Genomic DNA, 15,552 nt, shown 5'->3' with positions numbered 1-15,552 from the left:
GGAAAGTGTAGCTGAGTCCATGATCAGATCAACCCTGATCTTATTGAATGGCGGAACAGGCTCAAGGCCATGTGGCCTACTCCTGTTCCTATTTCTTACGTTATGTAAAAACACTTGCAGGGCTACAGGGAAAGAGTGGGGAGGGTGGGGAGATTGGGACGAGCTAAAGTGCTCTTGCACAGAGCCGGCATGGGCTTGATGGGCCAAATGGTCTCCTACTGTGCTGTAATGATTCTATGTAAATAATTATCAGTGTTTTAGTTTTTATAAACTTTTGAACCCACCTTTTATCACCTCACTGCTTAGTTCACTTAGTTGAGAGGTTGAAATATTGGGCTCGAGTTGCTCCTATTTTTTTGGAACAACTAGTTTAGAATGGAGTATCTTAGAAATTGCAATTCTCGGCATTTAGTTTGCTCCAGTTCCAGTGAGTTGGAATAGTTTAGTTTTAGAACAGTTTTTTTTTTCAAAAGGAGGCGTTACCAGCCACTTGCGCCTGTTTTGCAAGTTTAGGCAGCGAAAACTTACTCCAAACTAAATTAGATTTTTGTACGCTCAGAAAAACCTTGCCTACACTTTATAAATTAGGCGCAGGTGGCGAGAGGTGGAGGGGCGGGAGGATGTATGGGGATTTTTACAAGCATTAAACACTTCACTTTTACAAAAAGAAAGGCCATCAATAATAGATGATCAATAAATCAACAAATAAATCAATCAATCAATTTTTTTTTTTAAATAATAAAAAATCAAATCGATAAATAAAAAAATTAAAAGTTTCTACTCGCCTACTGCAGCACCGGGAACCCTCCCACAGCCTGCTGGAATGGGGCACCACTAGGAGATGCCGGTCGGGCCCCGCCTTCGCCGCCGAGGACTTCTGGCAGAGCCTGCCCCCCGAAGATGCCGGGCCGCCACCGAGGACTTCGGGGTGGGGCCCGCCGTCAGCGAGATGCCAGGCGGGCAGGCCCCGCCGCTGCTGAGGACTTCGGATGGTGCCCACCCCCAGGAGATGCCGGGCCGCCGCCGAGGACTTTGGGCGAGGCCTGCCCCCAGCGAGATGCCGGGCGGGCGGGCCCCACTGCCACCGAGGACGACGCGGACTTCGGGTGGGGCCCGCCCCCAGCGAGATGCCGCCGAGGACTTCGGGCGGGGCCTGCCCCCAGCAGGATGCCGGGCAGGGCCTGCTGCGGACGAGGTAAGGGCGGTCACGCCACTCGGCCAGAGATAGAGTCGTCGCCCGGAGACAGGATGCACTGGGAGGGCCAGGAGCTACTGCGCACACCGCAGCTGCCGACACTGTTTTCGGCACAGAGCTGTAGCTCAGCCCCCAACAGCTCCTGCTGTGCCGCGCCGAGCTTGAAACGGGCCTACAGATATCGGAGAATCGCGAGCTAAGTATTCGGCGCAATTTCTGTTCCACAATTTAGGCGGGCCTCTCTTAATGCGCACCGTTCTAACGGGGGTCCGAAACTTGAGCCCATTGTGTGAACATTTATGCAGTTCAGGTCAATATTCTTATCAGAAGACAAGACGCACACTTTGCAGGCCTTGTGACATTTTAATTTTCCCGAGACAAGTCATGTAATAATGCAAGGTACTCCCAACAGCTTGGCTGAGTACTGGACAGGCTCCACTGGAAAGGTATCTGTGTTTGAATTTTTAGGATTTAAATTTGAGCCTTTTAAGTCCATTGTTCAAGGTCTGGAGCTTGTGGGCTGTATTAAAAGTGCATTTAAGTTTTTGAGTTTTAAAAATTCAACATTGAAACTTGTTTGATTTAAACATTAAGTTTTCTGCCATGCATAAAGATATTTAATACAGTACAAGTGTTAATGCAAAGAAGCTTCTGGTGCTGTACTATGTACACTATACTACTAGGTCATCTGGGTATGTAGCAGAAGCTTCAATTAATGGTTGCAGTTGGACCTTGTGTTGTAAACGCTGTGCTTTGGAGCATAATGCATTTTAACCGTAGAGAAATTTTCTGGGAATGTCGCCAAGGGGTGTGTTTGGCTCCATCCCACTGGAATATCTGGAAGGAAGTTGAAGCAGCTTTGATTCAGGAACATAGATCACAAGTCGGACATTAGAGAACAGGTTGAATCTATATAGTGCTATCAATGTACCTTGCGGCAACCTTATTTAAATAGGCTTATAAACCGCATAACATCCAAAATGTTCACTCACTTCATCTAATAAAATGGGCTGTAAATGTAATAAATATTTTTCATCAAAGTGGAAGTGTTCCCAACATTGACGTTATGACTTGTAGCTGTAGAAATAACTATCTAGCATTTTATGACTTGTACAGACTCTCAAAATATACCTGCTGACTGCTACTGTTGGTAGTTGATATGTTGCCTACAAGACATTTAAACAAGATTTCTCTTGTCTGCCAAAGTGACATAACTATAAACTTGGGAAGAATGATTACCATAAGCTACTTCCAATGGTGGCTTTGTTTAGATAGATTGGTCTTATAATTTGATTTTAAATGTGAAAGTTTTATACCAGAGATGTTCAATGTAAGAATTTCTCTATTAAAAGCAGAGTTTATAAAAAGTAAAAAGATGGACCTTCATTCAGACTTTTGAATTGTTGCAAAGCATATTGTGTAGGTATCCTTGTTTACATATATAAATTGAGTGCGTATAACATTTCATAATGTAGCACTCTATATTATAGGAGAAAATACAGGTTGAACCTCTCTTATCCGGCACACTCTTATCCAGCTACCTCCCTGGTCTGGCATCATTCCCGGAGGGGGGGGGGTGGGTCGTTGGTCGCGACCCACGTTGTGTCCTAGGGCTCCTATTGCCTCCAGTGTTCCTTCCTAGGTCGGGTCGGCGCACTGTATCCAGCTCCTCTTCCCGCTGCCTCTGGTGGTCCTTCCTAGGTCGGGTCGGCGCACTGTATCCAGCTCCTCTTCTCCCTGCTGCCTCTGGTGGTCCTTCCTAGGTCGGGTCGGAGCGTTGTCAGCAGTACCCGGTAAGTTTTTAATGTCATAGAAACATAGAAAATAGGTGCAGGAGTAGGCCATTCGGCCCTTCTAGCCTGCACCGCCATTCAATGAGTTCATGGCTGAACAAATGGTTCATTTCGGGCGGAGACACCAACTCTCGGAGCAGCGGGATCCATGTGTACTTGTGGGGAACATCAGTGAAGGTATTGCCGTGGGCTGTAGGTCAGCCGAGAAAGATTGGCAGTGTTTACAGCGGAGTATAAATCCTTCCAACTCAAGTAAAGTCCAATGTCTGATCTTGAGAGTTTGTTTTAGATGAGCGATCTTCATTGTTTTAAGCATTAGTTCAGAGAGCCTGCGATACTTCAGCCGACTTTATCCTCTCAACTACAAAACGTGCCTAATTGTCATCAGTTTTAAACTAATAGTTAAAAAAAATATTGATTATGATTCACACACAAAAAGAGAGTGAGAAAGAGAGAGAAATGGACGGATAGATTCGAATTGAATTAAAACATGATAAAGCTACAGGTGGGTAAAACATAGCTGTTATATTTGACAAACTCATTCTGCTCGGTGGTAATGAAACACGATTTGTGGACAATCTGTAGGGAATGCAGACCAGGGTGTTAACTAGCTGTAGGCTCGTTTATTTCATATGTTTTCATTCAAATGTACTACACAGATAGGAGAGTGGGCGAGGATGTGTCCGATCTGCATGTTGAAGTGCATTGCTTTAATCGTCCGTGCCAATCTTGTTTCATTACCACTGAGCAGAATGAGTTTGTGAAATAAAACAGACATGTTTTACCCACCTGTAGTTTTATCATGTTGTAATCCAACTAGAATCCATCTGTCCATTTCTCTCTCTTTCCCACTCCTTTTATGTGTGAATCATACATGGTCGATTATTTTTTTTATTAGTTTAAAAACTGATGATGATTAGGCACGTTTTGTAGTCAAGAAGATAAAGTCGGCTGAAGTATCGCAGGCTCTCTGAACTAACGCTTAAAACAATGAAGATCGCTCATCTAAAACAAACTCTCAAGATCAGACATTGGACTTTACATCAGTTGGAAGGATTTATACACTGCTGTAAACACTGCCAATCTCTCTCGGCTGACCTGCAGCTCACGGCAACACTTCACTGATGTTCCCCACAGGTACACATTGACCCCGCTGCTCCAAGAGTTGGTGTCTCTGCCCGAAATGAACCATTACATTAAAGACTTACCGGGTACTGCTGACAACGCTAGGGTTGGCGTGACCTCCCGTCGTCTGGCAAATCCTCTGATCAGGCACAGGCTAGGTCCCGAGGGTGCCGGATAAGAGAGGTTCAACCTGTATTATTTAGTTGACACATTTGCACCTGGTTCTAATTGGCATTAATGTTGACCATAAAACCAGCTTCAAAAAAATATTCTAGGTTTCTTCAGTCTGGTTGAGATACTGCATCCGGAGCCACCCCTCATCCAGAACCATTCCCGGATGGCGCATGCACAGAACTCTGACATGAACAAATTGAAGTCTTTCCTTGCTGCAGACTCGCAATTGCTGGTCTGCCCCTGCGATCCACTGCCCTCCTCCTCCCCCACCCCCCCTGCCCATGCTCCCTCTGCTGCACTCCCAACCTCAAGCCAGTCAGCCTTGATATCCCCTTGCTCAATACCTCTCCCATCCAATTTAACGTGACTACCCTTGTCCGGAAAAATCCTTTATCCAGAACACGCCAGGTCCCGAGGGTTCCGTATAAGGGAGGTTCAACCTGTACTATAATTATGAACTTTCAATTTTGATGAGTGTAAAATGGGTGATGTGATATTCTTCGTAAACCATAAAAATAACTGCTGAATGGCAGTTTTCCTGTTTCTCTTTGTCCTGTTTGCAGCTCACCATGTTAGTTTTGTTCTTTTGAAATCTGATTTCTTTTTGGGGGCTCCTTCTGGGTAAATGCAGAGCTTGACCATCCGGACCAGGAATATCCAATGTTTACATAAGAAATAGGAGCAGGAGTCGGCCACCTGGCCCCTTGAGCCGGCTCCACCATTTAATAAGATCAAGGCTGATCTGATTATGGACTCAGCTCCACTTCCCTGCCTGCTCCTCATAACCCTTTATTCTCTTATTGCTCAAAACTCTGTCTGATGTCTCCGCCATAAATATATTCAATGACCCAGCCTCCACAGCTCTCTGGGGCAGATTAATCCATAGGGTTACAACCCCCTCAGAGAAGAAATTCCTCCTCATCTCAGTTTTAAATGGGCGGCCCCTTATTCTGAGTCTATGTCCCCTAGTTTTAGTTTCCCGATGAATGGAAATATCCTCTCTGCATCCACCTTGTCGAGCCCCCTCTCATTATCTTATATGTTTCGTGTCCTCTTCACAATTTGCTTTCCCATCCATCTTTGTATCATCAGCAAACTTGGTTACGTTACACTTGGTCCCTTCATCCAAGTCATTAATATAGATTGTAAATAGTTGAGGCCCCAGCACCGATCCCTGCGGCATCCTACTAGTTACTGTTTGCCAATCGGAGAATGACCCATTTATCCCGATTCTCTGTTTTCTTTTAGTTAGCTGATCCTCTATCCTTGCTAATATATTACCCCCAACCCCATGAACTTTTATCTTGTGCAGTAACCTTTTATGTGGCACCTTATCAAAAGCCTTCTGGAAATTTAAATGCACCACATCCACTGGTTCCCACGTATCCACCCTGCTCGTTACATCCTCAAAGAACTCCAGCAAATTTGTCAAACATGATTTCCCTTTCATAAAACCACATTGACTCTGCTTAATTGAATTATGCCTTTCCAAATGTCTCACTACTGCTTCCTTAATAATGGACTCCAGCATTTTCCCAACGACAGAGGTTAGGCTAACTGATCCTTAATAATGGACTCCAGCATTTTCCCAACGACAGAGGTTAGGCTAACTGATCTATAGTTTCCTGCTTTTTGTCTGCCTCCTTTTTTAAATAGGTGCATTACATTTGCATTTTTCCAATCCGTTGGGACCGCCCCAGAATCTAGGGAATTTTGGTAGATTACAACCAATGCATCTATTATCTCTGCAGCCACTTCTTTTAAGACCCTAGGATGTAAGCCATCATGTCCAGGGCACTTGTCTACCTTTAGTCCTGTTATTTTACTGAGTACTACTTCTTTAGTGATAATTCCTCCCTCCCTGTAGCCCCTTGATTATCCACTATTGGGATGTTTTTAGTGTCTTCTACCGTGAAGACTGATACAAAATATTTGTTCAACATCTCTGCCATTTCCCTGTTCTCCATTATTAATTCCCCATTTTCATCCTCTAGGGGACCAACATTTACCTTAGGCACTCTTTTCATTTTTATGTAGCTGTAGAAACTCTTACTGTCTGTTTTTATATTCCGTGCTTGTTTACTGTCATAATCTATTTTCCCTCTCTAATTTTTTTTAGTCGTTCTTTGGCTTTTAAAAGTTTCCCAATCCTCTGGCCTCCCACTAGTCTTGGCCACATTGTATGCCCTTATTTTCAAGTTTATACCATCCCTTATTTCCTTAGTTAGCCACGGATAGTTATCCCTTCTCTTACAGTCTTTCCTTCTCATTGGTATATATCTTTGTTGCGAGTTATGAAATATCTCCTTAAATGTCTGCCACTGCTCATCAACTGTCCCATACTTTACGCTATTTTCCCAGTCCTCTTTATCTTTCATACCTTTGTAGTCTCCTTTATTTAAGCTTAGGACACTGGATTGAGATCCAGCTTTCTCACTCTCCAACTGAATTTGAAATTCAACCATGTTATGGTCACACATTCCGAGAGGATTCTTTACTAGGAGATCATTTATTAATCCTGTTTCATTACACAGTACAAGATCTAAGATAGCCTGCTCCCTGATTGGTTCTGCAACATACTGTTCAAGGAAACTATCTCTAATGCACACTATGAACTCTTCTCAAGGCTACCCTGGCCAATTTGCTTTGTCCAATCAATATGAAGGTTAAAATCACCCATGATTATTGCCTTTCCTTTTTTTTTTAACAAGCCTCCATTATTTCTTGATTTATAACCCATCCAACAGTGTAGCTACTGCTAGGGGCCTATAGACTACACCCACCAGTGACTTCTTCCCCTTATTATTCCTTATCTCCACTCAAACTGATTCAACATCTTAGTCTTCTGAGCGTTTCTCACTAACGCACTGATCTCGTCCTTTATTAACAGTACTACCCCACCTCCTTTTCCTTTCCGTCTGTCGTTCCGAATTGTCAAATACCCCATAATATTTAGTTCCCAGTCCAGGTCACCTTGCAATCATGTCTCTGTAATGGCTATCAGATCAGACCCATTTTTATTTCTGGGCAGTCAGTTCATCTATTTTGTTACAAATGCTATGTGCTTTCAGATCATCATCATAGGCAGTCCCTCAGAATCGAGGAAGACTTGCTTTCACACTTGGTGAGTTTTTTGGTCGCTGAACAGTCCAATACGAGAGCCACAGACTCTGTCACAGGTGGGAAAAATGGTCGTTGAGGGAAGGAGTGGGTGGGATTGGTTTGCTGCATGCTCTTTCCGCTGCCTGCGCTTGATTTCTGCACGCTCTCGGCGTTGAGACTCGGAGTGCTTAATGCCCTCCCGGATGCACTTTCTCCACTTGGGGCGGTCTTTGGCCAGGGACTCCCAAGTGTCAGTGGTGATGTCGCACTTTATCAGGGAGACTTTGAGTTTGTCCTTGTAACGTTTCCACTGCCCACCTTTGACTCGTTTGCTATGAAGGAGCTCCGCATAGAGCACTTGCTTTGGGAGTCTCGTATGTGGCTTGCCCAGCGAAGCTGATCGAGTGTGGTCAGTGCTTCAATGCTAGGGATGTTAGCCTGGACGAGGACACTGATGTTGGTGCGCCTGTCCTCCCAGGCGATTTGTCGGATCTTGCAGAGATATCGTTGGTGATATATCTCCAGCGCCTTGAGGTGTCTTCTATACATCGTCAATGTCTCTGAGCTATACAGAGGGCGGGTATTCCTACAGCCCTGTAGGCGATAGTTTTGAGGGCCTGGTCTTCAGACACACTTTTTCCTCAGGCGACCGAAGGCCGCACTGGAGGCGGTGTTTAATCTCCGCATCAATGTCTGCTTTTGTTAAGAGGCTCCCGAGGTATGGGAAATGGTCCACGTTGTCTTGATGGACAGTGCTGTGTGGCGAGGACAGGCTGGTGGAGGACCTTTGTCTTACGGATGTTTAGCGTAAGGCACATGCTTTCATATGCCTCAGTAAATACGTCGACTGTATCCTGGAGTTCAGCCTCGGAATGTACGCAGGTGTCATCCGCGTACTGTAACTCAACGACCGAGGTTGTGGTGATCTTGGACCTGACCATAGAGGCGGCGTAGGTTAAACAGCTTCCCACTGGTTCTATAATTTAGTTCCACTCCAGTGGGGAGCTTGTTGACTGCGAGGAAGGTTGGAGCGATGACGCAGTCCTGTTTGACCCTGGTCCGGACTTGGATTGGGGCTGTGATGGATCCGTTGGTAAGGATCACGGCCTGCATGTCGTCGTGGAGCAGGCGAAGGCTGTTGACAAACTTTTGGGGGCATCCAAAATGGAGGAGGCCGCTCCATAGACCCTCGTGGTGGACCGTGTCGAGGCCTTTGTAAGGTCGAAAAAGGCTATGTATAAGAGCCTGCGCTCCTTCCTGCATTTTTCCTGCAGCTGTGGCGCTGCAAAGATCATGTCCGTTGTGCCCTGTAGGGGACGAAATTCGCAATGTGACTCCGGGAAGAGCTCCTCGGCCACAGGGAGAAGACAGTTGAGGAGAACTCTAGCGACAACTTTCCCAATGGCTGATATTAGGGACATTCCCATGTAATTGCCGCAGTCGGACTTGTCCCCCTTTTTAAAGATGGTCACGATCACTGCATCTCTGAGATCTCCCGACATGCTTTACTCCCTCCAGATGAAAGAGATGAAGTCATGTATCCACGCCAACAGCGCCTCTCCGCCATACTTTAGCGCCTCAGCAAGGATTCCATCCGCTCTCATAGCCTTGTTGTTCTTGAGCTGTTTTATGGCTTTCCCTACCTCGTGAAACGTTGGGGTTTCACTGAGGTTGTTGCGGGTCGCATGCTACGGGATGGAGTTGAGAACGCTCGAATCGAAGGCAGAGTCGCGATTGAGGAGATCTTCGAAGTGCGCCTTCCAGCGGGCCCTGACAGCCTCGGTGTCCTTGATGAGTGTTTGGCCAGCAGTGGGTTGGGGCCTTGGGAGTTTGGATCGTAGGTGGTCTTGACTGTGATGAAGAATCCTTGCATATCATGGCTGTCGGCCAGTTGTTGTATCTCTTGTGCTTTCTCCATCCACCACCTGTTCTTTAGGTCCCAGGTTTTTTGTTGGATCTCAGCCTTGAGCCGCCTGTAATATTTCTTTGCTGCTCCCGAGTTGGATTGTTGCTTGAGGCTCAGAAATACTCTGCGCTTGAGATCTATTAGTTCTTGGATCTCCTGATCATTCTCATCAAACCAGTCCTGGTGTTTTCTGGTTGAGTGACCAAGTGTCTCTTCACAGGCACTGGTTATGGAGGCCTGGAGGGCAGACCAAGCACTTTGGGCATTCAGCATCTCAGGGTCATCAAGGCACGCCAGGTTAGCTGTGAGGCGCTGGCTGTATAGGGTTCTCTTAGCTGGGTCTTTAAGTGCCCCAGCATTGACTTTTTTGTGGCACTGCTTCTGCAGTCCCCTCCGCTTTGGGGGCTATGTTAATGTCGATGGTGGATCGGATTAGACGGTGGTCCGTCTAACAGTCGTCGGCTCCTGTCATGGTGTGGGTGATACGCACATCCTTGCTATCCTGGCTCGGACGATGACATAGCGAGGGGATTTGAGTACAGGGGCAGGGAGGTGTTACTACAGTTGTACAGGGCCTTGGTGAGGCCACACCTGGAGTATTGTGTACAGTTTTGGTCTCCTAACTTGAGGAAGGACATTCTTGCTATTGAGGGAGTGCAGCGAAGGTTCACCAGACTGATTCCCGGGATGGCAGGACTGACATATCAAGAAAGCCTGGATCAACTGGACTTGTATTCACTGGAGTTCAGAAGAATGAGAGGGGATCTCATAGAAACGTTTAAAATTCTGACGGATTTAGACAGGTTACATGCAGGAAGAATGTTCCCATTGTTGGGGAAGTCCAGAACCAGGGGTCACAATCTAAGGATAAGGGGTAAGCCATTTCGGACCGAGCTGAGGAGAAACTTCTTCACCCAGAGAGTGGTGAACCTGTGGAATTCTCTACCACAGAAAGTTGTTGAGGCCAATTCACTAAATATATTCAAAAAGGGGTTAGATGTAGTCCTTACTACTAGGGGGGATCAAGGGGTATGGCGAGAAAGCAGGAATGGGGTACTGAAGTTGCATGTTCAGCCATGAACTCATTGAATGGCGGTGCAGGCTCGAAGGGCCGAATGGCCTACTCCTGCACCTATTTTCTATGTTTCTATAGTCGAGCAGGTGCCAGTGTTTGGAGCGAGGGTGTTGCCACATGCCTTGTATTTGTCCCGCTGGCAGAACAAAAGTGATGGTGATGGTAAGTTCATGTTCTAGACATTTTGTCAGGAGTAGGGAACCTCTCGCTTTGGCTTTCCCTACCCTCTCTCTGCCAATCACGCCTCCCCAGAGGTCTGTGTCTTTGCCGACCCTGGCGTTGAAGTCACCTAAGAGGATCAACTTGTCGCCCGCGGGGACGCGGGACAGGGATGTTTTGAGTTTGGAATAAAAACTCTCCTTTGGTCTCATCGTTGCATCAAGTGTTGGGGCGTATGCACTGATGACTGTGGCGCATCGGTTCCGGGCTAGAGTGAGTCGAAGAGTCATGAGGCCTTTGTTAACCCCACAGGGGGGATCTTTGAGGCGGTCGACCAGCTCATTTTTGATGGCGAAGCCGACTCCGTGAAAGCGGCATTCTTCCTCTGGTTTTCCTTTCCAGAAAAAGGTGTAACCTCCATCTTGTTCCTTGAGCTGGTCTTCCCCTGCCTGCCGTGTCTCGCTTAGGGCATCGATGTCAAAGCGTCTAAGTTCCTGGGCAACGATGGCGGTGCGGCGTTCCGTCCTGTCGCTATTTGAGTTGTCCATGAGGGTGTTGACATTCCAGGTCCCAAACTTCATGTTAACGAAATGGAAGATGCCTGTACATGAGCTCTTTTAACATGGGGTGGCCGTTGCACACCGGCAACCACACTGGCTTAGCTGAGCGAGATCTTGGTCCAGTGGCAAGAGGGTCAAGACGACTGGAGACCAGGCACTGCTGTATGAGCCTAATTGCCTATGGCGAAATGTTGTCCACAAGCTTGGCGCCGAGTAGCGCCCTTGATGGTAGGTGGTAGGTGGCCCGAGGCTTGTTTGGGGACAGGCGTCAGGAAGGTCAGTTGTCCGCTGGAGTTCCGAGGGATGTTTTAAAAAGTTACTTCCAAAGTTTAGAAAAAAAAGTTTTCCAAAATGATTTAATAGCTATCAGATCATACACATTTGTACCTCTTTGTGCAGTTAACTCATCTATTTTGTTACATATGCTACGTGCTTTCAGTTAAAGAGCTTTTAAATTTGTGTTTTTTCCATTTTTCTTGCTTTGACCCCACTTTCTGATTCACCTTTATGTTTATACATCCTGGCACGCTCTGGTTTTCATTTTCCCCCAGTGCTACCATGCTCTTATTGCCTTCCCCTTATTCTTTAACTTTTAAAACTTTCGCTCACCTAAATCCTACAACCCTGGTTATTTGATTCGCCAGGACCCTAGTCCCAGCACGGTCTAAGTGGAGTCTGTCCGAACGGAACAGCTCCCTCTTAGCCCGGTACTGTGACATTGTCCCACGAACCAAAACCCATGTCTCCCACACCAGTCTTCGAGCCATGTGTTTAACTCTCTGATGTTATTTACCTTTTGCAAACTTGCATGTGGCTCGGGTAGTAATCCAGAAATTATTATCTTTGTGGTTCTGCTTTTTAATTTGCCTTCGAGCTGCTCATACTCCCCCAGCAGAACCTCTTTCTTTGTTCTATCTGTCATTAGTACCCACATGGACCACGACAACTGTATCTTCCCCGCCCCCCTCCCATTCCAAGTTCCTCTCCAGCCCTGAGGAGATGTCCTTAACCCTAGCACCGGGCAGGCAACATGGTACTCATGCTCTTGGCTGAAGAGAATTGTATCTATCCCCCTAATGATACTGTCCCCTACCACTACAATGTTTCTTTTTATTCCTCCTCCCCCCACCACAAACACACACATACACACACACACACACACTTGAATGGCCTCCTATACCACGGTCAGTTTGTTCATCCTCCCTGCAGTCCCTGCTCTTATCCACACGGGGAGTAAGAGCCTCGAACCTGCTGGACAAGAGCAAGGGCTGAAGCTCCTCCATCACTACCTGCCTCGCTTGTAGTCACACCCTCCTGTCCCTGACCACGGACCAAATTTGAATTAATTAATCTAAGGGGTGTACTGCCTCCTGGAACACAGCGTCCAGGTAACTCTTCCCCCTTCCTGATGTACCAGTGTCTGCAGCTCGGACTCCAGCTCATCAACACGGAGCCAAAGTTCCTCGAGCTGCAGACACTTGCTGTGGACCTCAATGGAATCAACCAGCTCCCAGATGCAACAGCCGAAACATTGCCTATCCTGCCATCTTTAATGTATTTAGTTAATTAAGTTTTCAAGTTTTGTTTTTAATCCCAGCTCTTCATTCAAACCAATTCCCCAGAAAGGAGAGAAAAATTCACCAACCAATCAATTCCCTTCTTTCCAGTGACATCACACTTTGATTTTGGTTCTTTCTACTTTTTGCCCTCAGGTCAGTTGGTGCTGTTTGGGCTGCTCCTCTCGCGCTGCTTGGTGGTATGCTGCTTGGGTCGGGTCTTGCGCTGTTTTGTGGTCTGCCGCTGTGCTGCTCTCTCGAGCTGCTTGGTGGTGATCCCAGCTGGGTGGTTATGAGGTTATCCAATTGGCCTGTTTCTGGGATAGGAATAGAAAGGGGGAATAATCAACCAGTGTTTCAACTTCTGCTCACTAACTACTGTCCAGTGAGCCACACTGGGAGGTACACATATATGGATGCTGGACGATGACAGATTGCGTCTGGCTCTGATGTTACTTGTGCTGGATAGTCTGACAAAATTCGCTGTAAAGGATCACATTTAAAATAATACGGCGATTTGAGAAAGGTTTTTTAAAAAAACACTGCTGTTGGAGGGGAAGGGAGGGTGGGAATTCACTGCAACAAAAAACATTCTGTCAAGATGTCGGTTACCTTGTTCGTAACCAAGCCAATATTTTTTTTGTCTTTGTCTCCGAAACAAATAATGTGATCGAGATAATTTGCTCACTATTGGGCCTGGAAATTAGGCTCAAGCTCTAGGTAGGTGAAAATGCATATTTGCAATCTGTTCAGCCAGACTGTGTTACAAATACTATCTCTGGCAAGGTAGCTGAAGTACTTTTCAACACACAACCTGAAAATGGAAAGTTAAAATTGCCACTATGGTTGTAATTATGCAATCTACTGCCAATGCAAAATAACACTTTTTTAAAAAAAAACCCTCCCACAGTTTTGCCCAATATAAATTGTTGACCAGCCACAGGTGTGGCTATAGTAGCACAGTTTTAACCACATACAAATGAGTTTAGTAGAAAATGACTAATTATACTTCATGTGTATATGTACTTGACAAACATCTACCACTATTCAGTGTGAAATTTTGCAGTATTTTTCTTTCTTCAAAGCTTAAATTCATGCCAGAACTTCATCAGACACAGCACATCATAGTGCTCCTTCTAGTTTGTTGTCCAGAAATTGTGACTGATCAGCATGATTGCTGAGAATGCTGATTTCGCACAGCGAGATGTACGAGACTTACCCCCACACTCCATCCAGAATGCATTGAGAACTCCATCCTGATGTGCTCTGTTAGAGCTGCTTGTTATTGATTGGGCTTGATTCTGCTGGGCTGTAACAGTTATTTCAATTACTGACCACAATGGCCACTCTCTCCTTTACAATGTTGCAAATGTTTTCAGAGTGCTGAAGTCCAGCGTTTTTGTGTGTTACACACATTTAGCAGTTAACCAATGAGCAGTAGCCAAAGAAGTAAAGTACATGCAAAGATCAAAGAACACATGCACACTCTGCTTTTCATAATATTTTACCAACAATGGAACAAAAAGATTAAAATGCACATGTATGTGCCATGCGAATGCGCATTGAGATCACATACGCAACAACCGTGTCTATTACTCATTATTAAACAAAAATTCAGTTAACCGCATCTGGATTCGGGGAAGGTGGCTCAACCGTGGCTAACAAGGGAAATTAAGGATAGTGTTAAATCCAAGGAAGGGGCACATAAATTGGCCAGAAAAAGCAGCAAACCTGAGAATTGGGAGAAATTTAGAATTCAGCAGAGGAGGGCAAAGGGTTTCATTAGGAGGGGGAAAATAGAGTATGAGAGGAAGCTTGCTGGGAACATAAAAACTGACTGCAAAAGCTTCTGTAGATATGTGAAGAGAAAAAGATTAGTGAAGACAAATGTAGGTCCCTTGCAGTCAGATTCGGGTGAATTTATAATGGGGAATAAAGAAATGGCAGACCAGTTGAACAAATACTTTGGTTCTATCTTCACGAAGGAAGACACAAATAACCTTCCGTAAATACTAGGGGACCGAGGGTCTAGTGAGAAAGAGGAACTGAAGGAAATCCTTATTAGTCGGGTAGTTGTGTTAGGGAAATTGATGGGATTGAAGGCCGATAAATCCCCAGGACCTGATGGTCTGCATCCCAGAGTACTTAAGGAAGTGGCCCTAGAAATAGTGGCTGCATTGGTGATCATTTTACAACAGTCTTATCGACTCTGGATCAGTTCCTATGGATGGGAGGGTAGCTAATGTAACCTCACTTTTTTAAAAAAGGAGGGAGAGAGAAAACGGGTAATTATAGATTGGTTAGCCTGACATCAGTAGTGGGGAAAAGGTTGGAATCAATTATTAAAGATGAAATAGCAGTGCATTTGGAAAGTAGTGACCGGATCGGTCCAAGTCAGCATGGATTTATGAAAGGTAAACCATGCTTGACAACTCTTCTAGAGTTTTCTGAGGACATAACTAGCAGAGAGGACATGGGAGAACCAGTTGATGTGGTGTATTTGGACTTTCAAAAGGCTTTTGACAAGGTCCCAACAAGAGATTGGTGTGCAGAATTAAAGCACATGGTATTGGGGATAATGTACTGATGTGGATAGAGAACTGGTTGGCAGAGAGTTGGGATAAACTGGTTCTTTTCAGAATGGCAGGCAATGACTAGTGGGGTGCAGCAGGGCTCAGTGCTGGGACCTCAACTATTTACAATATACATTAATGATTTAGATGAAGGAATTGAGTGTAATATCTCCAAGTTTGCAGATGACACTAAGCTGGGTGGCGGTGTGAGCTGTGAGGAGGATGCTAAGACACGAAGAGGCTGCAGGGTGACTTGAACAGGTTAGGTGAGTGGGCAAATGCATGGCAGATGCAGAATAATGTGGATAAATGTGAGGTCTTGGGGCAAAAACAC

General features: G+C 45.7%; 1 protein-coding gene across 3 annotated transcripts in view; it reads left to right on the top strand.

Annotated features, from left to right (window-relative positions):
* Positions 1 to 15,552, top strand: part of LOC139259729 (activin receptor type-2A) — a 163,786-nt gene that overhangs the window by 103,630 nt on the left and 44,604 nt on the right. Inside the window, exon 1 of one of the 3 annotated variants that reach the window (XM_070875353.1) lies at positions 1,153 to 1,195. The exons of the other annotated variants lie outside the window; for them this stretch is intronic. Within the exon in view, the coding sequence (XP_070731454.1) occupies positions 1,168 to 1,195 (28 nt within the window). The 5' untranslated portion in view covers positions 1,153 to 1,167. Of the gene's footprint in view, positions 1 to 1,152; positions 1,196 to 15,552 lie in introns of those variants that run through there. 3 annotated transcript variants of the gene reach the window in all.

The sequence above is a fragment of the Pristiophorus japonicus genome, chromosome 3, assembly GCF_044704955.1.
Source record: "Pristiophorus japonicus isolate sPriJap1 chromosome 3, sPriJap1.hap1, whole genome shotgun sequence".
Classification (NCBI taxonomy): Eukaryota; Metazoa; Chordata; class Chondrichthyes; family Pristiophoridae; genus Pristiophorus; species Pristiophorus japonicus.
The sequence above is the reverse complement of the archived record's forward strand: the minus strand, read 5'-3'. Positions and strand labels throughout refer to the sequence as shown.